The sequence below is a fragment of the Lutjanus erythropterus genome, chromosome 4, assembly GCF_056507025.1.
Source record: "Lutjanus erythropterus isolate fLutEry1 chromosome 4, fLutEry1.hap2, whole genome shotgun sequence".
Taxonomy (NCBI): Eukaryota; Metazoa; Chordata; class Actinopteri; order Lutjaniformes; family Lutjanidae; genus Lutjanus; species Lutjanus erythropterus.
In genome coordinates this window covers 45,582,308-45,605,962 of record NC_139320.1, presented here as the reverse complement: position 1 = coordinate 45,605,962, position 23,655 = coordinate 45,582,308, and the positions used below count along the sequence as shown (strand labels likewise).

At 39.9% G+C, this 23,655-nt stretch overlaps 1 protein-coding gene across 3 annotated transcripts in view; it reads right to left on the bottom strand.

The window, feature by feature from the left end:
* Positions 1–537: 537 nt before the first annotated feature.
* Positions 538–23,655, bottom strand: part of fchsd2 (FCH and double SH3 domains 2) — a 105,608-nt gene continuing 82,490 nt past the window's right edge. For 2 of the 3 annotated variants that reach the window (XM_084718129.1, XM_084718132.1), the window contains 9 exons: positions 17,295–17,384; positions 16,975–17,037; positions 9,480–9,614; positions 8,182–8,265; positions 7,859–8,036; positions 5,082–5,302; positions 3,427–3,619; positions 3,218–3,306; positions 538–1,249 (listed from right to left, as the gene is read on the bottom strand). In XM_084718129.1, coding sequence (XP_084574255.1) covers positions 1,157–1,249; positions 3,218–3,306; positions 3,427–3,619; positions 5,082–5,302; positions 7,859–8,036; positions 8,182–8,265; positions 9,480–9,614; positions 16,975–17,037; positions 17,295–17,384 — 1,146 coding nt within the window. In that variant the 3' untranslated portion in view covers positions 538–1,156. The remainder of the gene's footprint in view (positions 1,250–3,217; positions 3,307–3,426; positions 3,620–5,081; positions 5,303–7,858; positions 8,037–8,181; positions 8,266–9,479; positions 9,615–16,974; positions 17,038–17,294; positions 17,385–23,655) is intronic. The other variant, XM_084718130.1, reaches the window with a different exon arrangement.

Genomic DNA, 23,655 nt, shown 5'->3' with positions numbered 1-23,655 from the left:
ACTGCAATCCAAATCATGACACGTTTGGCAAGTTCCTTATTCAGGCTCATCAAGCTTACTTTTTATGAAGCCCAGACACCCAAACTGTGGTAAAAGGTATCAGTTAAATCAAAAGTATCACTTGTTAAATAAAGCTAAAACATTTCACGAGCTCATTATATATTTCAGTTCATTTATTTTAGCACACATTTAATCATTATTCCCTATTTTCCCGACAGTCCCTAGTTTCCTTACTAGGAAATAGGACTGTGTGGCTCGCTAGCTTACCTCAAAACACTGGTGGTTCAACAGCACATGAAAGAAGTTCTTTCTGTCAGAAAGCCCAGAGAGCTGTCTGCCAGAAAGGGCTCTTGTGTCTTGTGTGAAGCTAAATGGCTTTTTTTTTTTTTCAGACTTAACTTTTAAAATTATTTTCAGTTTTCAGTCGCTGTTTGTTTAGGTTTAGGCACCAAAACTATAAAAATGGTGGAGTGTTTTCAGTTAAGCTAGCGAGCCACACAGCTGCAGTTGCTTCACATATAAGCACTTTACCTGCAGAAAAGCAAATACTGCTTGGGGAAAACAGATAAATGATTAAACACATTTTGTCACTTTTAGGGCTCAATAAGCTTTTTCATGTTTCATATTTGTGAGAAAGTGAGTGGAAAAACCGTAGCAGAATTATCTTCCTGCGCAGAGAGATCATCTCCCCTATAATATCTTTAAGTAAGCTTAACAAGATAAAAGAAAACGTGCCAAGCCCATCATTAACTTTCCCTCACACTCCCCCTCTCTAAACATTCTTCCTCCTCTTCCTCTTCTTCAGTGTGCTCGGGTTTGCTGCCCGTTGAGGTGAAGTTTTAAGGCAAGAATGGAAGGACGGGGGAGGGCGGAGAGGGATGTGGGGGCGGCTACTGCTGCACTCCATTAGGAAGCTAATACGGAGATTATTTAATTGGATGCTCCTCTCTCTGCTCTCCTCCTCAACTTGAGGATGAGAGAAGATGCGGAGAGGCCGGGGGTGTCGGACGTGGTTCAGTTCGCTTTACTTCACATCACTTTATTTAAGCTGACTTCACTTCAGAGCAGTTCAGTTCCCCAGCCTGTAGGATACGTATGTCTGTCATCTGTTTTTATTTTTTATGTCTCTGTAACCGCCTGCCAGCTCGTCTGTCTGTCACACCAGTGTGATCTCCACCTCCTCCGTCTTGTCGCTCTTCTCTTGCTGTCGGCGGGGGTGCTGTTTGGGTGGAGGAGGAGCAGCTCGCACCTGCGAGAAAAAAAACATATGCAAATTTAAGAAAAAAAGTGAGGAAAACTATTGTTGATGCAATAACAGAGATGCCCTACTTTTTCTCATTTGACAAACAGCATAATATTCATTTCCTGCTGTGGGACACAAACCTTTCATCTCCAAAAAGTAAAGAATATTTATTCTAATTTTAGAGCCTGTTTAAAATAAACACAGTATTTTAAATAGATTGGGGTTGACAGGTAACACTTTAATCAACACTAACATTCACAGGTAAAGGTCCAGGGTCTGGGATTTATCTATGGTGGCCGCAAAACTTATGCCAAATGGGAAAGCCTGTATCTAGAGCCTGTGTTTGGTTTGTCTATTCCGAGCTGCTGAAGAAACGTGGTGCAACACGGCGTCTGTAGAAGAGGACCTGCGCCCTCTGTAGATATTAATGATAACAAAAGCACAGCATTTTTTAGTTTCCAGTGATTATAAACTAATGAATGCATAATACTTATGAGTAGGGATGCACCAATACCACTTCTTAAAATTACATGTTTTATTTTCATCAGATGTTCCTCAGTTTCTAAATGTAACAAACTGTTGTTGCTGCTAGTGTAACCATAGTTACTATACACATACATTTTTAGGTTATTTGTATTAAGTTACCGCACTAATTTTGTATTCCCTTATTAAGCTGTGCAGTTTACTGTGTACATTATATTTTAGTAGGAATAATTCCACAAGATTATAGATTTGCAGAATTCAGTTTACTGTCACATGCAGTAATTATTTCACTATCATTTACGGCTCTTGAACTATTATTTTACTTACACATTTACATGTGTAGTATTTAAGTTGCTTCATGTCCCTCTTGCCAAATTAGTTCCCACCTGCCATTGTTTAGGAGGGACAGGTATGAGTGTTTACTCTGCTTTTGGGTGTACTGTGCTGTCAGGCCATTTTGGTGAGGATTACCAGGAGAATAAAGATGATTATAGAAAAAGAAGTTGAAGCCTGCTTATTACCCCCAGACAAAAGGACTGGAAAAAAACTAACAACCAACAAAAACGGGCTGCACACTTGTGGCAGCAGTGTTTTTGTCTCCTTTATTCTGACTAATTAGCCGAGACATTCAACTAGTTTACATCTGGCGGGAGTTATTGAAAAGCAGCTGTGATCTACAGGTGCACTCTGTGTGTTTGTTTCAATTTTACATGGACTGGTAAACAATTTTTTGGACAGTTTCCAAAGAGAGATGCAGGCCAAAGCTTTTCTCCCCCAGCAGTTTAAGTTGGAGAGTACTTTACTTTATGTTGTGACCGTCATCAGTGGATCGACGCTGAGGACGATGAGTCTCTCACTCATAATGACGGCGTGACCAAGAAAAGAGGCTAAGCATTAACCAACTGCTTGAACTCTGCATCATGTTGGATCTTTAAATGTTTTATCACGTTGCTTATCTTGAAGCAGCTACTTTTCGTGATGTGGTATCCAAGTAGTTTTAGAGTATGAGTACATACGCACAGTGTGGGACTGACACCTGATACTGTTATTGGTATCAGTGCATTCCTGCTTATGAGTATTATACTTCATTCAATAAGCCCCCATAAATCTTACACACTGGACCTTTAAGAAAACAAGCAACACCATGTACTGTTTGTGTTATATAGGACTACAATTAACATTTTTTTTCTCTATCAATTAATTCTATTTAGCTTATAAAATGTAACATAAAACACACAGTAAAGAACTAGAAACTAGGAACTGTAACATAAGCAGTGTTTTTGCTTGAAAACTGCCTTAAATGATTAACAGATTACCAATTTAATTCTGTGTTGATTGAAGAGTTTTTTGTTATCTACCTAATAAATGTGACAAAACACTTCACTGAGAACAAACACTGTTCTTTCCTCTTAAAAATTAACAGCAAAGTAAAAAAAAAAACATAAACATTTAATACATAAAACACACTTCTTGTGTAACTATGATACTAACAGGTCGTAGTTTGCCCGGGCCTCCTTCAGGGGTGAATCTCAGCGGCTGAGGAAATCCTGGAGACACTGGACTCCTGCCAGAGCTTTGATCTAGAGAAAGACAGAGACAGAGGGACATTTCTATAAACTCACAGTGAAAAACCGCAATGACCTCTTCTCAATTCACTCGATTACACACACATCGATTCTGTGCGTGTGTGTGTGGCTTACTGTGGGTGGATAGCGGTCCCTTGTGAGATGAGGCTGGTGCTGGAGGCTTGTGCTCCCCATTGAGTGCGGTGGAGGGTGAGCGTGGGAGAGGAGGCGGGGTGGAGGTCTCGGGGCTGGTGAAAGGGCTGATGGGAGGTTGGTCATACAGCGGAAGAGGTGGCAGAGAAGAGGGCAGCTTCAGAGATGGAGAGATCTAAAGAGAGAGGGACAGAAACAAAGAAACACATCACTGAAAATGTGCTGCTCACCTGTGGTCCTGGTGTAATAAATCCAATGCTCTCTATCACAGCAAATCCTAGAGCTGTTCTACTAATTCATGACACCAAAGTTGCAGAGAGGAATTTGAAAAGCTCTAGGATTTGAGTGTTTGTTGGAACATTAAAAATAATGTAAGGAACACCTAATCGGGGCTGGAAAGAAAAAAAATGGTTTTCTTCAGTATTGTGATTATTTGTTTTAGAAGTCCTAAATCCCTAAAGGTTATTTGATTGCTGAATTGATTTTTTTACATATATAAATAACTAGTGCTTAGCTGTTAGCTAAATGCTAACACATAATAGGAATTACAATAAGCGCGGCAACAGAAATTAGCGTTCATCGTGGTAAAATTCACGTAACAAACATCCATTTTTACCTCACATGCTCCACATAAAACAGCATGTGTGCTCTTTCAGGGATATATTTCCTATTATCTGTGGAAATTCAGTATTAGCTGTTGTTTTCACTTTGTCAATCTCTTATTCTGACTTCAACACTCAACTTGGCCTAAAAAAAATTCACATCATATTTTACTTATTATTTTATGATGGCACTAGCAGGAACAGCTAAATCTAGCAGTTTATTCAAAAAAATAAATAAATCCTTTGCTACTTTTATATGAAGTACAGCAATGATGCTGCTGGAATAAAACCCAGAAAGACTGTGACACGTGACATGCATTGTTTTTGAAAATATGACTCATGATATACTCTATAAAAGTTCATGTTTCAATTTTTTCACACAGTTTAATGTTAAAAAAGCATCATTCGGCACCCAAGTATCATAACAGTGTTGAATTGGTTTACTAGTCTAAAGTGCCACTAAATACAACTTGAATGTTTCCATAACAGCAACAAGGATGTTTCAGATTTTTTAACAATCTTCCCAACATGTGACTTTAAAAGATGTTAGGAGTTGTTGTGGTGTGTGTGTTATGTCTGCAGGCTTTTAGGAAGGGAGAGGCTGTATCCTTCCTGTTGCTGAACCTCTAATAGGGCACCACTCTGTGCCACAGATAAGACCACTTTCTGTGATTGCAGTGCAGGGTTTTTATCTGAGTGCTGCAGGAACACGGCAGTTCTGATCCAGTGTTTGTGAACTCTGCCCTGCTGATAGATCTACTTCTCTACAACAGCCAGGAAGGGAGGGGAGAGGGGGGCAAAGTGGCACAGTAGACTGCAGTCTATCCTTGGTATTTCTGCCCTGAGGGAATACTGATAAGACCACATTTCTCCAGAGTGATGCACTGAATGTCCGTGTTACTTGGCAAGAGTCTGTCTCCATTTGAAATCTGTGTTTTTCCTCAAAGTTAAATGTGTATAAAATTGCATGTGTTGGTCTCCTCTAACTTAATGCTTCTGTGAGACTCATCCCTGTGTCCTTATGCATTTACAAACCTGTATGTCACCCGTCCCTCCTCCACTGGTCTCCCCATTCTCAGTGAAATCTTCTACCAGCACAGAGGGGAAGACGCCCACCCGTCCGTTAAGCTCCCCCTCCCAGAAACCGTCGTCTGTCTGAGTGTCGCGGCTCAACAGGCGGATCACCGCTCCCTCGGAAAAGGAGAGTTCCTCGTCCGCCTGGCCCTCGTAATCATAAAGTGCGCGCACATACATCACTGCAGAGAGAAAGGAAGACAAAGAGAGAAAGCAATAAGAGATGCACGGAGGGAATAATTATTCCTGGGGAAGCGTAGTTCCTTGTCTGCCTGGCACTCATTGTCATAAAGAGAATGGTACACCCAATGGAGAGAGGGAGATACAGGGAAGACAGGCGGGCGTAACTCTAACAATAATAAGGTGCCTGAATTTCCCCATGTGTCTGGTCCAAGTGTTCAGGCTGAGCTAACGCAGAATTAAAAAGAAGGTTGCAAAGACCAGGAGTTAGAGAAGAGGATAATCTGATGTTGCTTTAATGAGGGTTCTCTCAACTTCTTATCTTGTGAAAATATGCTTGACCAATCTGTCACTAGGAACACGACAAACATGTCTGTTATTAGTTAATATGATTATAATAATAACTATTATAATAAGTTAAAGAGTGGCAGTTTTTTTCAGCTGATTTAATCTGAAAGTCTTTTAATTTAGCCAGGTTAAAAAGAGCCACTTTTGTGATGCTGAAAACTCTGACTTTAGGTTCAATATGCCTCACTAACCCATTAATCTCACTTTGTAGTACACCCCTCTGGTTAGCATTTGTCAAAGTAGAGTAAGAGTGGCTCGGCGTAGCTAATTATGAACATTTTTTACACACTCCATTAGGGCTGACCCCTGAAAGTCGAAGATTCAATACAACAGTCGCAGACCTGTCAGTCCACTGACATTCTTCAAGCTGAGCTTTTTTTTTTTGATCAGTCAGTGTACATTACAATAACAGGATAAAACACATAGAAGCTTACAAAATGCACAGGGACAACAGTTCAATTAGGAATTATTAGCAGCGTCACAATTTCAATGACATTTCATCAAAAACTGACTGAAATAACCTTTCAGTTACAAGCATTGAAGTGAAAGGCACAATCTGTTATTCTCACAGTATTTGTTTTTCTCTCCACCTCTGCCTACTTTCAGTATCCGGAATGTGTCCAAAGAAAAAAATAAGACAACACATGAAACAACAGATGAAATGTGTAACCTTGACTACCAACTGTTATATCACACTTACCATATAAACTCTTTTAAAGAAGAATTTGAAAATATTAATGACAGCTGACAAGACATAAAACCAATGATATGTTGATCTTTATAAATCAAGATTCCATGGTCTAACAATGGTATAACTGTCAGTGCAAAATAAAAAAAAATGTTTAAATCGAAATACTGAATTGAATCATGACCTTAAAATTCAAAGTTATATGAAATTACAGATTTGGAGAATCATGACACCCCTAGCAATCATAAATATAGATTTTGTGTGTCTCCAACTAAGAACTCCTTCCTCTCACTGGGGGAAGCACTCTGGTGGTCTCAGACTGATGACTTGAATGTTCAGCTTTAAGGGGGCAGCCCTAATAGTTTTGGTTGGTAACCAAGCTCTTGTTTTCTAGCTGCATCACTACACACAGAGCAAAACAACAACATGACAGGCTGTAAACTTTACAAACAGAGCCCTTAAATTACCACAAACAACAAAACTAATGAAAGCAGAAAAGCGAGATAGAAACACAGCTGTCAGCTATCGCCTGTGCAGCGTGCTTCGCTGTGCGCTGGGTTATGCTGGAACTATTAGCAGGAGAACGCACTCTTTTACTTTCTCTCAGTGGAAATCTGGTGTTTTCACATCACAGATGACAGAGAAAGGCATTTAACAGCTTATATTCATGTAGGCTGATGCAGGAGTTTAGTGAGACACTGCACTGACAAATTAACCCCAAAGTGTTAAATCTTTGTATTGAGCAGCCACATCACATTCAACTGACAAAATTCTGAGTTGGGTACAACTCAGAACTCCATTATACATCTCGATATTAAATGTTGTGTCTGATGATCTGTCTGTATGCTGACTGCATGTAGACTTTCGACAACTAAAGTTTCTATGTGGATACAACCAACAGTGTTGCAGAAATAAGAGAGAGGGCACAAAGAGATTTCATGTTTGTGATAAAGCTCAGCTCTTGCCCACTTTATGAAACTAGTCTGCAATTTCATTTTGATCAATTTTAGACGACTGCCTTGGCCTTGTTTCTGTTCCAGTGAGACACTAGAATGGCAATGACAAAAATTTTCTCCTTATTTGGTGGTGGGTGTGCAGAAATAAGGCCTTAATACAAATGGATGGAAAGGAAATCAGGAGAGACAAAATGTGTGGAACCTAACCAAGAGTAGGACTAGAAATTAACTTTTTTTACTGAGCACTTTTTGTCTTTACACTTGTGCTGATTGCTGCAACCACATAAACATTTTTATCTTGTTTTACCCACCAAGTCAGACAACCCACACTTGCTTGTTCTAAGAACACCCTGCTTTGTAAAATGAGTGTTATTTACAGCTGGACTCTGCCCATCGGAGCAGTAAAGAGAAAAATGCCTTAATCAGAGGCACATAATGACCTCATTAAGGGAAGAAAAAAACTCAAATACACGGGTACAACGGGAACTAGCTTGTTTTACTCTTGGCATACAGTTTAATTATTTCGAAGAATAATTTACCACTTGCCTGGTTTACAGCATACTTACTGTTTGTGTCTCCATTGATGCAGTTGGAGTGCAGTTCTGGCTCGGTGGAATTGGACGAGGTGTGTGATCGAGCGTCGAGCGTAGCCAGAGACTGGAGCATACTCAGCAGACTGTTGGAGGTCGGGAACTGCAGGTATTTCTCTGGGACGTAGCCCACTTGGCCAGTCTTATTGCGGGCCTGGGAAAAACACACCGAAATAATGAAATGCATTCACAAGGGCCACATGCAAGCGTACACGACAGGAGAAAAGTGAACACCAATACACCACACAAGGCTGTGAAATCAAACAAACCACGATGCATATCTGTGTGTATTTGTGTACCTTGACCCAGTCCTCCATGTCCCCATCCTCAATGACCTCCAACATCTCCTGTTCATCAATAGTTAACTCATCCGGCTGAGAGGCCTGCAGGAGAGACACACTACCATTATTAAAGATAAAGAGAGAAACAGGGAGTGAGAATGAGACAGAATGGAGTGAAAAGACAGAGATAAACTGAACCAAATCTACTATGGTTGATGATAAGTAGGGATCATATATCTTGGTTTCAGTTGCTCCAATTGTCTTTCTGGGGACAAAACTTTTATATAGTATACAGAAATACTCCATACAAGACTGAGCCCATCATTAAAGGAATAGTTTGAATTATTTGAAGCAGGGGTACTTATCGATGGTCAGTATTACCTACAGTAGATGCTAGTCGGCACGCCCCCAGTTTAAAGAGGCAGAGAAGGACACCAGCACAGGAGCTAAGTAATGTACTGTTGTGGACAGGGTCAGCAACAACAGGTGTTTTAGCCACTTAGAAAAAGTTCACTGCTTCTGCTGCTTTACTTTGCCGTCAGACAGCCTTTTCTGACTGTAATCTGCAATCTCCAAACCAACTAAACCACCAGTAATTTTACCTCGCAGAACACAGGAGGTGCTGGTCTACAGCTTCCTGAAACTGCAAGTTGTTTGAGTCAGTGACCCCAAACTAACCATTTAAAACACCAAAGTCACACAATGACACAAACAATTTAACAGATTGAGGCAGTGGCAGACCAGCGACTCCAGTGTACAGTGAGGTAAAATTACTGATTTCACCAGTTGAGTTTGGTTGGCTTGGAGAGAATGATACTCGGCTTATATAATGGTGGTTCCTTATCAGAAAAGGCAGTCTGTCCCCAAAGTAAAGCAGTGAAACAATTAAACTACAGTACAATTAAACTGATATTGTTTTTTTCAGGTGGCCTTTCATTAGGTGGCTAACATTTTGCTGCTGACCCTGTCCACAGCAGTACATTGCTCAGTTTCTAGACTGGTGCTCATGTTGCTTCTCCAAACTGGGTGTGATGAACACCATCTACTGTAGGTCATACACTGTCCATCACTAGGTACCTCATAAACCTGCACTATCCTTTAAATTCTGAAATGGTGAAAAAGTTATGGTTATTAGAGGCAGATTCATCGACATTTTACTCTGACATTCAACTTCTCTCAGTCAGTACATGGATACGTGCGACTGTGTGTCATATTGTGTGTTGTCGTTGAGCAGGTAGCTGCAGACATTCGATATGTGCAAGTGTGTGACCATGTAACTGCAGAAGCTGTGTGTGTATGTGTGTGTTGTTTCATACCTTGTATGAGTAGAGGACTTTGCAGGTAAGTGGGTAGTTTCGGAGGGTTCCCGAAGGACTAGAGCTGCTGTCGTCAAAAACCTCCATATTTTCTTCACACTCTTCTCCTTCCTCACGCTCCAAGTCCACTGTGCCCTGTTAGACACAAACACACACACACATAGACACACACACACACACACACACACACACACACACACACACACACACACACACACACAAACACAGCCAGATAAAGTCAGAACCTCTGATAACTGCAAGGACAAACATGAAAAGCTCTGTTCACCTCTAAAGCTTCAGAGTAAAAAGAACAAAAACACTCTTATCCTGCGGATAAAATAAACAAAAATGAACACGGCAGCCAAAATACTCTGATCTGTGAAGTTTGGCCGGATGGATGCATTATAAAAAAAAACTAATTTCTGCAAAACCTCCTGGCTCTAACTCCTGATATACCAATGCTATGCCCAGCTAAGTGACTTATTATGTTGTTTGTCTGTCTCTGCCTGCATTGGCTGGTCTGCACAGCTCCTTTCTTTTTTGTTCTTGTCGTTCACAACCTCCACCTTTTCACCATTGATTACTATTATTATTATCCCAACTTCTACCTCCACCACCTCCTGGTGCATTTGTTCCCCAGTTAAAAGCTCTGCCCATTTAACAAAGACACACTTTCACTCGTTACCTTTTTCCCCGTCCACCTGCGTGTTTGCACTCTCTCTGTGCCAGCGTCACGATCTAACCTGTAGCAATGCTCACCGTTTCTTCCTGCCTGAGTGTCTCTGTCCTGCTCAGTGTGGGGGTGCAACAGCTTTTTAGAGACAGGTGTAGAGGGACTAATGTTTCATATGATCCAGCCCCTCCCTCTTTTGTTCCATGAGAATTTAACTGGCTTATATGAAGGTCATGTGATCGGGCTGGTAGAAAGATCCATCACACACAGCAAACTGAGCCGGCCACAACAATAGTGTGTGTGTGTGTGTGTGTGTGTGTGTGTGTGTTTATCCATTCCTAAGTCATTGTGTTTAGTCATCAGATTTCTGTTGACACAGTAAACTCTACACCAGCGCAGAACAAAACAGATGTGTGTTTTGTATAAGAGTTGATATCCCAAGTTGGTCTCCTACAAATAAGAATCTATTCTCTAAGGAAAACATTAATCTTCAGGTGTGGTCTTAAGGTCTTGCTTAATAAAAACTTAACACACTTTTATCAAAACGCTCCACAGGGAATGGTTACTAAAAACCCTTAGAACTGAAATAATAAGTACAATTCAGATAAAAAAAAGAAAAACATCAGTTCATGAAAAGCATGTAAAATTTAAGTAAAGTAAATAAATACATAAAGTATATAAACAGATAAGATACGAGTATAGATATGATTTCATGTAAGGCAGATAGAATGTCGATAAAAGAACATTTAAAGGAGCACCTAAAACAGATAAAAGAGCAAACTATTACGATAATGATTCTAAAACAAGCACAACTGGAATATAAAACATAAACGTGCAATAAAATGATAATATATGATTATAATAATGGAAAGTTTGAGTGGCCGTGACCGAAAATGCACCCTTGGTTTTTAGTCTGGTCTGTGGAACTGCCAAATATAATCTGAAGTCAGACCATGGGTGACCTTGTAGGCAATTAATAATTTTTAAGATATATTCCAAAATGAATGAGCAACTAGTGCAGCGAAGCTAATACTGGAGTGACGAGACAGGACCTCGTGGATCTAGTAAGTAATCTGGCTGATGAATTCTGGATAGGCTGTTATTGTGAGACTGAGTGGGAGTTTCAGCAGGTAAAAAGAGAATTGCAACAGTCAAGGTGTGAGGATATAAAACTATGTATGACATGTTCTGTCTCATAAAACTGAGCAAGTGTCTAATCTAATTTTTCATGTCTTGAAAACAAGCTTGAGTAATCTTTCCGGTATGCTGCTCAAAGGATAAGTTGTTATCAAAAGTTACTCCAAGGTTCTTTGTCACAAATTAAACATAGTAAGTGAACCGAAGGAGGACTGTATCTGAACCAAAGATCAAAACCTCTGTTTTACTGTGGTTAAAACTGCTTTTCACTGCTTTTTTGTTGTATGTAATGCACAATGTACTTAGGCACAGTTAAATACTAACATCAGCATGCTTAAATAGTTGGCATGTGAATCGTAGTTTATCGTGTTAGCATGCTAATGTTTGCTGATTAGCACTAAACACAGTAGAGTTCAGGCTAATGTAAGTGTTGATGGTTGTGTAGAGATTTTGTCATATTTTGCCTTTGGAAAAGTCAAAGGGTCACCAAAGTTGCTACTATTCAAACTGAAAGGGAACATAAATGTGTGTATTAAGTTTTCTGACAATCCATTATGTAGTTCTGGAGAAATAGGGACACGTGATATTAGATTTTTGCCAGGGTCCAATATGCTGATATTTTCTGACTCTTTTGGAGTGTCAAGTCTCTCCTGTAGGGGAATTAACATACAACTGTATTAATTATCTCTGCTGTAATTATGACGGCCCACAGGGAGATGAAAACATAAATTATAATGCTTTTCAGAATGTAAACATTCACTGACCAAAATAAGAAAACTACTGCTGACATGTTTTGTTTTGTTTTTCTTGCTGATGCCTGATTCTCTGTTCTTCACAAATTTGTTGTAATAAAAAGAATGACAGCGGTTAAGATGGACAATTAAATTTTGTAGTGTTGAAGGAATGCAATTCATCCTCTGGGGAAGCAGGAATGTCTGTACAAAATGTCCTTAGTCTTTGAGATATTTACTGTCAGGTGAAGAGTAGCACAGCAATGATTTTCACATCGATAGAATATTTTGAGTTACATTATGGAAGCAACCTGTACAATCAAAAGAGCCATTTTAAGCAAAAAAAAAAAAAGAAAAAAAAAAATCTGTCTGCATCTATTATATTCTCTATTTTCTTCTGAGACCTTTCTTTATTTGGATTTCGCATCCATAACTAACTCTGGAAGACTTAAGATTAGAGCTGTAGATGTTGGCTGTGGGGCAATTTTTAGTTGAAAAAATTCTGTCCATGAAGTTTTTGTTAAAGGCACAGGGAGCCACTGAGGAGGGGCAAAAGAGCAGCACGCCACTCCGGAGCCGCAGGTTGCTGACCCCTGCATTATGGGACAGTTACCATTTTTGTTCCACTGTGGGGAATATCTATATATTCGCCGAGGCCTACATGCACTACCCCCACTCAAAACCAGTGCCTGGTGTTTTTGCCACAATGCCTGATTCTGTGTGAATGTGGCCTTAGTGTTGATTAATTACCCCAGAAGTAGACAAACCATTTCACAGAACTACCTGTGCAGTGACAGTACTTACAGTAGAGAGACTTTGGTCACAGCCATGTAATCTGTAACTAGGAGGAGAGATAGTGTGATGGGACCACTTGTTGTCCAGTTCCATATTTTGAGGTTTGGTGGCAAGGTCATATTCTTGTTGGCCGCATGTTTGTTGTGTTACGTCAATCTTATCCACTTTACTGCATTGATTTAAAGGTACAGTGCACTGCCTCCGGGCCAACTGCATTTCATCCCTGAAGTAAAATGACCAGCGCGTACATATTTCAGTAACAACCCAATAAAATATCACCAAAGATGCCTCTCACAGTGTGTACCAACGGTACAACTGAGATGCGGACCACTGGCCGATTTTATTGGTCCTGGAGGTAATAACTGTGAAAGTGATATTGTAATGAAGGCAGTGGCTGCCTGAGGGATGTGACAGTTCATGGCTTACAGTATTTCATAGTCATAATAATAAAGTTGAGTGGAATGAAGAAAGGGCAGAGGGAAGTGCCAGCTCCCTGCTCTCATTGTTTTTCTGTGCTCTGCTCTCCAGATTTTTATTCACAATCTATCCATCCTTTCCTCTCTCTCTTAATATCGGTCACTTCTTGACCTCTCCCCAATCAGCAAACTGCTGTTAACAATCCCTCCTGCTGTTTGCCTCTCCACATTCATTTCCTTTGTTTCACCTTGTTATTATAATCCCTTTTTCTTTGCCGCTGCCAGTCTCTTAAGGCTCCAGTTCACTCCAAAATAAAATCAAAGGCTGCTGAACTGCTGTCAAATGTCTGAATATCCAATGTGCCTCCTGGTCTGTTCTTTTAATGACACCCACGCCAGACGGAGGAGTCTTCAGCAAGTCTAGCCTCAAACTGATTTCTCTTACAAATAAGGGAGGAGAAAGTTGAAAGACAAACAAAAGCCCAAGGGACACGTAAATAAAATCCAAAAATTCACAACTTGCAGGTAATTAAAGAAGCAATATGTGGCAATTGTGTATGCAAAAATGAGTACAGCAGTCCAAGCTGGTGCCATAGACAGAGTATTAAATAGGTTAAAATTCTATTTAATATAGGATCTATGGTTGAAGATAGCTGTTTCTCCGCAGCCCCTCCTGGGGCAGGCTGCAGGAGCACACAACATCGTAAATTGACAATAACAAGCAATGACAAGTCCTACGCTCTAAGTTGATCAGCTGTTTATAACTGTCAGTTGTCTGTCAATGTAAAGTTCAGCCTGTTATCCTGAAAGCAAAAGCACACTGCTCTGAAAATATACACTCAGGATTTTGACTTCACTGGCTGTCTGTCTCACTGCCTGCCAGACTCCATCAACATATTGATCAATTTAAACGTTAGAAACATCTAGTCCTTCTAAAAGATTATCAATGATCTGTAACAACTCATAAAAAGACACTCGTTCAGTGAACATTCTGCATTAATTTGAACTGTAATTAACGTGAAACGGACAAACGAAACAGTTATTTGGAATAGAAATTTTAAAGAAGGACCCACTGCAGCATTGATGCCAGATAAGTGAGTTTGTCAATTTAGCATATTATCTTAATTTCTGAAGTCATATCATGATCATTTTATCATTTATTACAGTTAATATATTACAGATTTCTCATTTAAGTATTTGGAGATCTGAATGTGTTGAGGCGTTAGAAAACGTTTGGTTTGGAACAAATCAAAACACAGCTTTTATTGTAAACTACAGAACATCCATCTATGTTGTCTTTTTCACAATCCCTCCATCTCTCTCACCTCTGCATCCAATTTTACTTGAACATTATCACTCTGATGCCACTCCCTCCTCACCTCTTCCCCTCACCCTCTCCTCTACATCACACTACCTCCTCTTTCTCTCAGCTCACTCTCTCCCCCTCCTTCTCTCATTCTTCAGTGATTGTCTCCCTCTTTCACAGCACGACTCTTTTCTACCATCCCTCTTTCTCCTGACTTTCTCTCCCTTCCTCACACTCAGTGCTCCTCTCTGTCTCTCTCTGCTGTTAGCTGCAAGCTGCAATACCATGTGAGCAGAGTGTCAAGTGCTTCCAACCGAGAAGGCCGACTATGTTTAGTCCTGCTGACAGACACACACACACGCACACACGCACACACCTACCCAACAAAGTCCTGTGTGGGATTACACTCCCTTCCAGTATACCCAATGGAGAAGCAGAACCGTACACACATGCACAAATATAAATGTACATAAATATCCATAACTCACATACAGTCTGTCTCTCTCTCTCTCTCTCTCTCTCTCACGCACACACACACACACACACACACACACACACACACACACACACACACACACACACACACACAAACACACAGAGCATATAAACTGTGTCATATTATTTCTTCCTTTATGGGAAAAAAAAATGTTTCGTATATGGTTTGATCTCTAATGTGAACTTGAGAGATGCTGCTAGCTGATTTTATTTTACCTTTTTACAGAGCCAGGTGAGTTGTTTCCAGTCTCTGTGCTAAGCTAAGCTAACTGGCTCCTAGCCCTTGCTACCTACCGAGTGTATAGACATGAGAGTGGTATAAATCTTCTCTCTCATCTTCTCATCCCAAACTGCCAAACTGCTTGTTTTTGGTAGATGCTGCATATGAGTGACATGGGTTGGGCGGGTTTGGATCAACTTACTAGAAAATATCCTGGGTCAAGTGACAAAGCAGCGTTCTGAGTAAGTTATCAACTTGTGTGCAATAGACCATGAGGTTCTCATTTTTTTTTCTCAGCTACTTACAAATAGGAAATATACCATGAATGTCCCTTGGAATAATTTGTCATGCCCATTATTCCTATCTAGTTATGTGAAAGAACAAATTGGATGCGTTGTTTGTGTGTGAGCATGTATACAGTATATGGTGTGTGAGTGTGTGTGAGCTCTTGTCTTTAATGAAGGGTTATTTGTTTTGTTTTGTCTATTCAACAGTAAAGGAGACTGTTTGGAACAATTCTTCAGCTTGTTTAGCCCAGATCTTCCCATTACCGTGGGTGGGGGTGTGACAGGGCACTTTGACAACTTCTAGCTACTCTCAGCAGCAGGATCAGCCCCTCAGAGAGCACCATGGTGCGCAGACCTGGCAATTATGCTATTATAATGTATAAAGTTTGTGGTCTGCTGGTCAGGTTGATTAATGCCTATTTTCATGGGTTGGGTTGGGTGGGTGTGGGTATTAAAAAGCCCCGACCTGCACATCACTGTGGTGTACGGTACAAAAAATGACAATCTACCACTATCAGTAATGAGGGGAGGGGGGCGCGTGCACACACACACACTCTCATAAACACTATGAGGTGATAAAAAGGTTCCCCCCAGGGCTTCAGATCTGTACTCAGTCTATCTCACCATTAAGGCTAAGGGTCATGAAAAAAAAAAAACTTTAAGTTGTGCGAGGACTACATCAGTATTCTAGAGGGGAATTGGGGCATTTTAAGAGGCTGTAAATGGCGTGACAGATTATTAGGCAGCAGGGCTGGGGTCAATTATCTTGTAATTTAGATCATTCAGGAAGTGATTTGTCAGGAGAACTGCTCTAGCTGGGTGGTTTTCACTTATACTGTAATTATAAAGAATGCAAAGTCTATGATTATGAGCCAGTGTCTTAAGAGTTTTACATTTTTGAGTGAGCTGAAGTCAAGTCCAATTTTATTTGTACAACTCCATATCATGAATTGGCCTCACAGGGAATAGAGTGCAGTGCTTGTGTAGTGTTGGGGAAACAGATGAGCCAGTAGTAGATACATGAATAACAAAGTAACACAATTTAGTGGTCTAGTGATTTTCATTTAAAGTGATGAAAAGAGGCCACCATGCATGCAACACGAATATGACTTGTGTTGTGAGGTGAGAAGGTACTCTTCTACTTTTGATTTGTGGGTGTGAGATTTGCACTTTCCAGCCAAGTCAAAAACTGCTTCAACTTTGAGCATCGCTGACAAAAATCACTTATGCACAAACGGTAGGTATTTTAAGTATTAGCATAGTGATGGTCACATATGGTTTTATGTTACAGCCACAGTTTTGTTGTTCATTAATTCCTCCAGTGTTTTCCAATTTCATTAATAAACGTTCTGGTTTTTTTTGTGAAAACAGGAAAGAGATCTGCTGGCTTGGCAAGAAAGGAGCAACACGCGCACAGTGAGGGGAGGTGTCTCACCGACAGTGAGGGATCGTGGGAAGTGTAGCTGGCCCAACGTTCATTCTCCAGCTCCTCCATCACCTACAGCATGCACAGAGAGAGTGAAGGGGGTTTATACACAGATCGCAAACAGGCACACTCACGCACACGCACATACTGCACCACACAAACCTGAGTTCATGCATGAAAGGATTTATATACACATACATAAGCACTCTGAGGGCAGCATGTATGAATGCACTACACTAATGAAACAAGTCAGGCAAAAGGAAGGATAGGCTTACACACACATACACTATAGGTACACATCTTCTCCAACACACACACAAAAAACACACCTGGTTCATGGCGCTCTTCAGCCAGGTATCCACAGCAACCCCCACCTGCCGCAGAAGGTCCAACCGAGCCTCAGCTTTCAACTTTATTGTCTTTGGAGAGAGAAAGAAAGGGTTAATAATGTTAACAACATCAAATATATCACTGACCTACACAGTTTTTCTCGCAGCAGCCTTAACAAGAACATCACAGTTTTTATTTTTCTGACTTGTCATGTTTTCCAAAGTCAAATTCAAGCATGTTTTAACCTTTGTCAAGGATATCCAGCACCTTACAGCTGTGGTAAATTACATATTTATACACAAATTTATTATTGCACTTATTTATCACATTTAGCTAACAAAATTATGTTTTGTGTAGCATTCTGCTGAAGGGTGACAAATTAAAGTAAAACACAACAAAGTTTCATGTGTCACTTGACACTTAGCCTCCTATATAAGGCCAATATAAAGCAATCACTCAAAAAATTACAAGACAAATAATTTCAATTTCAATAAAATCTTTTTCATTCTTTCCTCACTCAAAGGAAAGAACGCTCACTCAAACTGGAACCTCTCAGCATGTTGTTGTCTGTGAGAGTCCCATTCCCTGATCCACGAGGGCACACATCAAAGTTGTTTTCATTTTGTATGAAAGGCAAAAGCAATAAGGCTCTTTGACTTATTTATTTCTTTATCTAAAAAGCAAACTATTCAGTCAGTCTGTGTTTAGATAAACAAACAGAAAACCAGTAGGATTTGGGCTCACAAAATTCTTCAAAGATGAGAGGAGTTGAAAGACTCCAACTCTTTGGTAGAAGAGCTGTTTCATATGAGTCAACATCACTTGATGGTATCAAAGCAACAATCTTTCATTAGCATTTTAGTAGCCAGTGAGGTGATCTTATCACAAACAGGCCAATGGAAACACTGACATATGGACAAAAACAAAACAAAACGCTGCGGCAGCACACATTTGCAGTACGGATGTTATTGATTAATCATTATTCTATTAACTGCTGTTAAGAATTTAACCAATTCAAAATGCATTCATGGATATTTAATCAATAGCCATGGCAGCAATGTAATTTGCACCTCATTTGATATTGTTTTGTCTGGTGGAGTAATTCATTGAATACGGACAATTAAACTTTGACTTAAAATGAGAAAAGAATTACCAAAAAAAAAAAAAAAAGAAAAAAGAAAATTGAAAATGTGGAAAAAAACATGTCTTGTATCATATAAACTATTAATGATTAATTGATTGTTAGTGTTTTCAACTCCTGGTTCAGGAAATCACACAAAATTTGCAACCCTGGTTTGGAGTGATTAAAAGTAACCAATACTCTGAGTAGTTTTTCCTGAATTTCTTTTCTAACACAAGTACTTTTACTTCTAATTGAGTAATATTTAGCAAAGTAACAATACTTGTATTTGAGTTCAGATTTTCAGTACTCTCTCCCACACTGCCTTTAAGGTATTAAAAACTGATATTCAGCCCTACTGATATACTAGGCCATTGTATTAGGCCAGTACCAGTCAACAGATGTATTGCTTGAGCTCTAGTGTGGATGTCACTGGTGAGTAAGCAGATCAAAGCAGGTATTAAGCAGCCTGATTACATGACTAGAATGGTTACAGTCAATTTGGTCTCCAGGTAACAAAAGTGTCAGAATTACTGCATCATAGTCAGTAGAGGAAACCTCTTTCCTAGTTATGGGAAATAAGCCTTCACAGATGAAAAGACAATAAATCTTTTTTAGACACGATGCTGAAACAAAACAAATATACAAGTCAATAACAACATAATAAGCTATTAGCAAACATCACTATATACAGTAAGCACCCACATGGGAGCCATTTCTCATGTATAATGGGGTTCTAGAGTGATGCAGAGGGAAAGACCTCAAGTGAACCTGTATAACAGAGCAAACAAAATTAAAAAAACTCTCTCTAGTCCAGTCTCTCTAGTTGGGGGGGGGGGCTTCCAGCTGTATTAGCTCACATACAGCTCAGGTCAGTGATGGAGGGAGGATGTGCGCTGGATTTGGACCCCAAAATGTGTTGAATCTGTGTTATGTAGTCCTTTTAATGGCAAATCATGAAAACTTGCTGTACTTTCTTTTAACAAGCTGTGAGCGCTGGATGTGTGCTGTGCTTCTTCCTAATGAGACTATATAATGATGATGCTCCAACCACCAGTAAGGAAACCCCTGAGATTTACATTCAATCTGTCTCGCCTCCTCGACTCTCTCTTTTATCTCTAATCCTTTCACTTTTTTCCTCACAGTTTTCATCAATTTCCTCTTTCATTATTCTGTACTTTCCTTGATCACCGATGCTGACAGAGCAGATTGATAGCTGATAGCTCTCTCCCATAGAGACATGCAGTCAGACAGACAGATGCTGTCAAGACAGACTTCCTGGCTTTAATCAATAAAGACCTGAGCCCCTTAAGTGCCTCCTTTCTGTTACCAACACCCAACAAATGCCAAAGGGAAGCACCTGCCTTGGCCGCTGCTGCTGCTTTTGGACCATTAACATCCAAAACCTACGAGGATAAATGTTAAAACAATGGCCAGTACATATTCAGCCACCTCCACAGCAGCTCTCTCTTTAGTTAAAGTCAACAGAATGAGCAGCCAGTGGTGTGAGTACAGATCGCTGGTGGACAGAGTGTATAACCTCAGAGAGTCCAGCTCGGCAGCTGCAATCAATAAAACAGACAGAAAGGTAGACAGAAAAAATACATGGAGGGATAGACGAGCAGAGACACACTGCAGGACAAACAACTCTGAAAGAATTCTGAATTATGAGATGCCTTTTTGTAAACAAACCCTCTGGAAAAAGCAGAAGCCATAAAACATTAAGAAATCTGGTGCTCTTTAAAAAGTGCTGCAGCCAAAGCAACGATCTCACATATATGTAAGATTCATTGGAAACGACAAAGAGTATAAGAAGCTACATACTACTGTATGCATGACATTTAACAGTTGAGCAGGCTTGGTACCCAGCAGAACCTCAGTCAACTTTATCCTTTCCTGTTTCCTGTACTTAGATATGCTATGTGCCAGGCTTATTTATGACGAAAAGAAAACAAAATGTTGAAGATGGTTAAAAGATGTTGCTGTAGGACCTATAAATGGTCACTGTTTAAGTTAGCTTAACTTAACAAAACACTTGCTAACTACCTAGCTAATCAACAGCAATCGACAGCTGGGGAGTTAGCTGGTCTTGCTAACATTAGCTCTCAGATGTTAATAGCTAACTAACAACTAATGTAGAATATCGAGCTAATTAGTTAGAGTAAAATAAAAGTTAACTACCAGGCTATCGATTGATGTAGATTAGCCACATAGTTAACTGAGTTTTCCTAACATTATCTTACTTAAGATGTGACTTTAGCAACATCTTTTCACTATGTTCAAACTTTTGGTTTGAATTCAACATAGACAAACTTAGCACAGCTTATGTAAGTACAGGAAAAAACATTTTTCCCTAGGATGGCACAGACATGACCTGCCTTACACCTCTGACTCGCTTAGGCTGATATTCTTACTCTTACAATTCTACAGTCTCGCAATTTCATTTAGCAGACACTTTTGTCCAAAGCGATGTACATCTGAGAGCTGATACAAGCAAGGATCTAGTCAGAGGAGAACAACATGACTAAGTGCCACACAGCAAAGTTCATGTCTGACCCTACCCAACCTCAGTCCTGATGCCTGAACCTAACCAAGACAACCCAAAGCAATGACAGCAATAAGCACCACCCAGTCAAAGTCACGACTTTGCTCTCCTGGGAGAAAAAAAATTGAGTAAATGAAACAAGAAACAAGAAAGTTGCACAAGCTTCCAAAATGGGCGGGACTTTGGAAGGGTCAATTACTATTAATATGTATAACTGTTATTCAGAATTGCCCAGCAAAAGAAAAATAAATACAGTCAGCTCAGGGAACTGACTGGTCTTCTGTAACACAATATGTCCACTGTGTTTTAATAATCAGCTAGAATCACCTCCATGTAGCTGTGTGCCTCCACCAACCACTCAGTTTGCATATTACATCAATGTCTGTCTCGACTTATATAATATATGGAGTGAAGACTTTGAAGGGATTTTTAAAAAAAAAAATAGTATGCAATCTACCTTTGCGTGAAAAGAGGAAGCTATCACTATGTAGATATGCATGGTTTCAGTGCATAATGTTTATTTAATTTATGCAGGAGTACAGAGGATTGACAGAGAGCTTCATTACATGGTGCAAAGACAATCACCTGAAGCTCAGCATCAGCAAAACCAGAGAGCTGGTGGTGCACTACAATGCTTCAAATATGGATGCTGATATTTCGTCTTCTTGGCCAGATGTGGTAACAGAGATCAGATCAATAATCACCCCCTGGCTTGATTTTAATTTCACTGTTATGTATTTGGGAAACGTGCCAACGGGGCTGAAAAAAAACCCCAGGACAGATATTTATTACAAATACAACTAGCAGGCAATAAAAAAAGCAATAACCAGGAAAAGGCTGCATAAAGTATCTCCTAAAATTATGTATTTATTTTGTTTGGAGAACTTTGTCTTATTTCCTTCTGAACTAATGCCAACAGCCTGGACTTAAGCTTGTGAATGAGTGGGAGTCATATCCCTCCTTAAAAATACTCACTGGAGACTGTTAACTTTGGTCGATGTTGGACAGAGTTTACCCTGAGGCTTTTCAAGGGGCAGAAATCAAGCATGGTTATTACAATACTTATAAACTGAAACAGTAATACTCACTGTAGTTTATCATGAAACCACTTATTGTTTCAGCCCTAGTAGGGACCAGTGTTGGGCAGGTTATTCAGGAAGTGTAATAAGTTTTTACTTATCACTCCTTTAAAAAGCAATACAATTACTTATTACTTGGTATCAAAGGTAACTCATTATATTACTATATTACTTTCATAATGCTTTCCAAAGCCAAACTGTTGATCCACTGAACCCGAAAGCTTTTGTTGTTAGCTGTCCAGATGTTGGCTGTGGTGGAAACAAAGTCAACCTCTCTGAGCGTGACCTTCAAATTACATTCCATCACCACAGAGTCTCTCCGGAGGAGCCAAACAAACTCAAAATAATGACAACACTTCCACCGGTGGAAAGTACGCCTCTCTCCCTCATCCTTCTTCCTTCGTTTAGCTTCTTGGCGAACAGCTGACGTGACCTGCCCTGCCCTTCTGTTCCTGAGATACGGTGTATAATAATAGCTAGGAAATTGTTTTTGTATAACATTATGATGTCACAATGAAGTTGACTTTTCACATTTTGGATCATCGCTTCATCATTTCATCTTATTAGAAGTCTGAGTAAGGTATGAATATGAAAAATAAACCTTGCCATGACCTTTGACCACCAAAATCAAATCAGTTCATCTTCAATCAAAGTGGATATTTGTACCAAATTTGATTAATTCCCTCAAGGTGTTCCTGAGCCATCACGTCCACGAGCAGACAACCTGAAAACCTGCTGCCTCCAGCCTGCCTTCGGCACAGAGGCATAAAAATACAATGGATATTTGCCAAAGGTATTAATATGCCAATACAGATAAAATTGTGTCTAGACTATGACTAGATACTTCAATCAATTTTCCAATCCTTATTAGTTTTGTTTGCTGGGAGCGCAGTCTTGTCTCTGTCTGAAGGATTTTGATGCCATGTGTTAATGAGGCCAGCCTTGTCTGGTGGAGCCGGTTTGAGAGCAGCCTTCAACAGCTCATTAGTATGGAGACAGCCTCTCTCGCCTCAACTGTTCTCACTCTCCCATCCTCTGAGAACTCCTTAGAAAGAGGAAAAAAAGCACAGAAGAGGCCAATAATCATCTAATATCACTGTGGGGAATTTCCGATGCTCTCGCTGTTGTATTTGAAAAGTATCCTACAAGAGAGGAAAGACAAAAACAAACATGCAACAAAGTGTATATTTGTGTTTCCACTAGGTAGAGAGCTGTAATGCCAGGGTTTGTCTGTGAGAACAGTATACTTCGGGGAAATTTGGTTTGACTTGCTCTGTATATCTATAGGAAATATAGTGCAGATGCCATGAGCCTAAAATATCACTCTCTGAGAATACTGAGCGGCTGTTGGAAGTTATTTCAGAGAGTGAGAATAAAACTGCTTTTTTAAAAAGTAATTTTTCCTCAACAAAATATTAACAGTATCAATTCAACCTAACAGCCTTTTTTCTCTGAAGCTTGATGTTCTATTAATGACGAAAGCTCCAGTAGAGTAAAGAAGGCTAGCCTGGGGCACGCTGTCATTATTAATAACTTATTCCAGAGGGGTTCTTCCTGAAGGGTCAACGTTCTACCAAGAACCATTTGCTTCTGAAGAATCCTTTTTTTGAAGACTA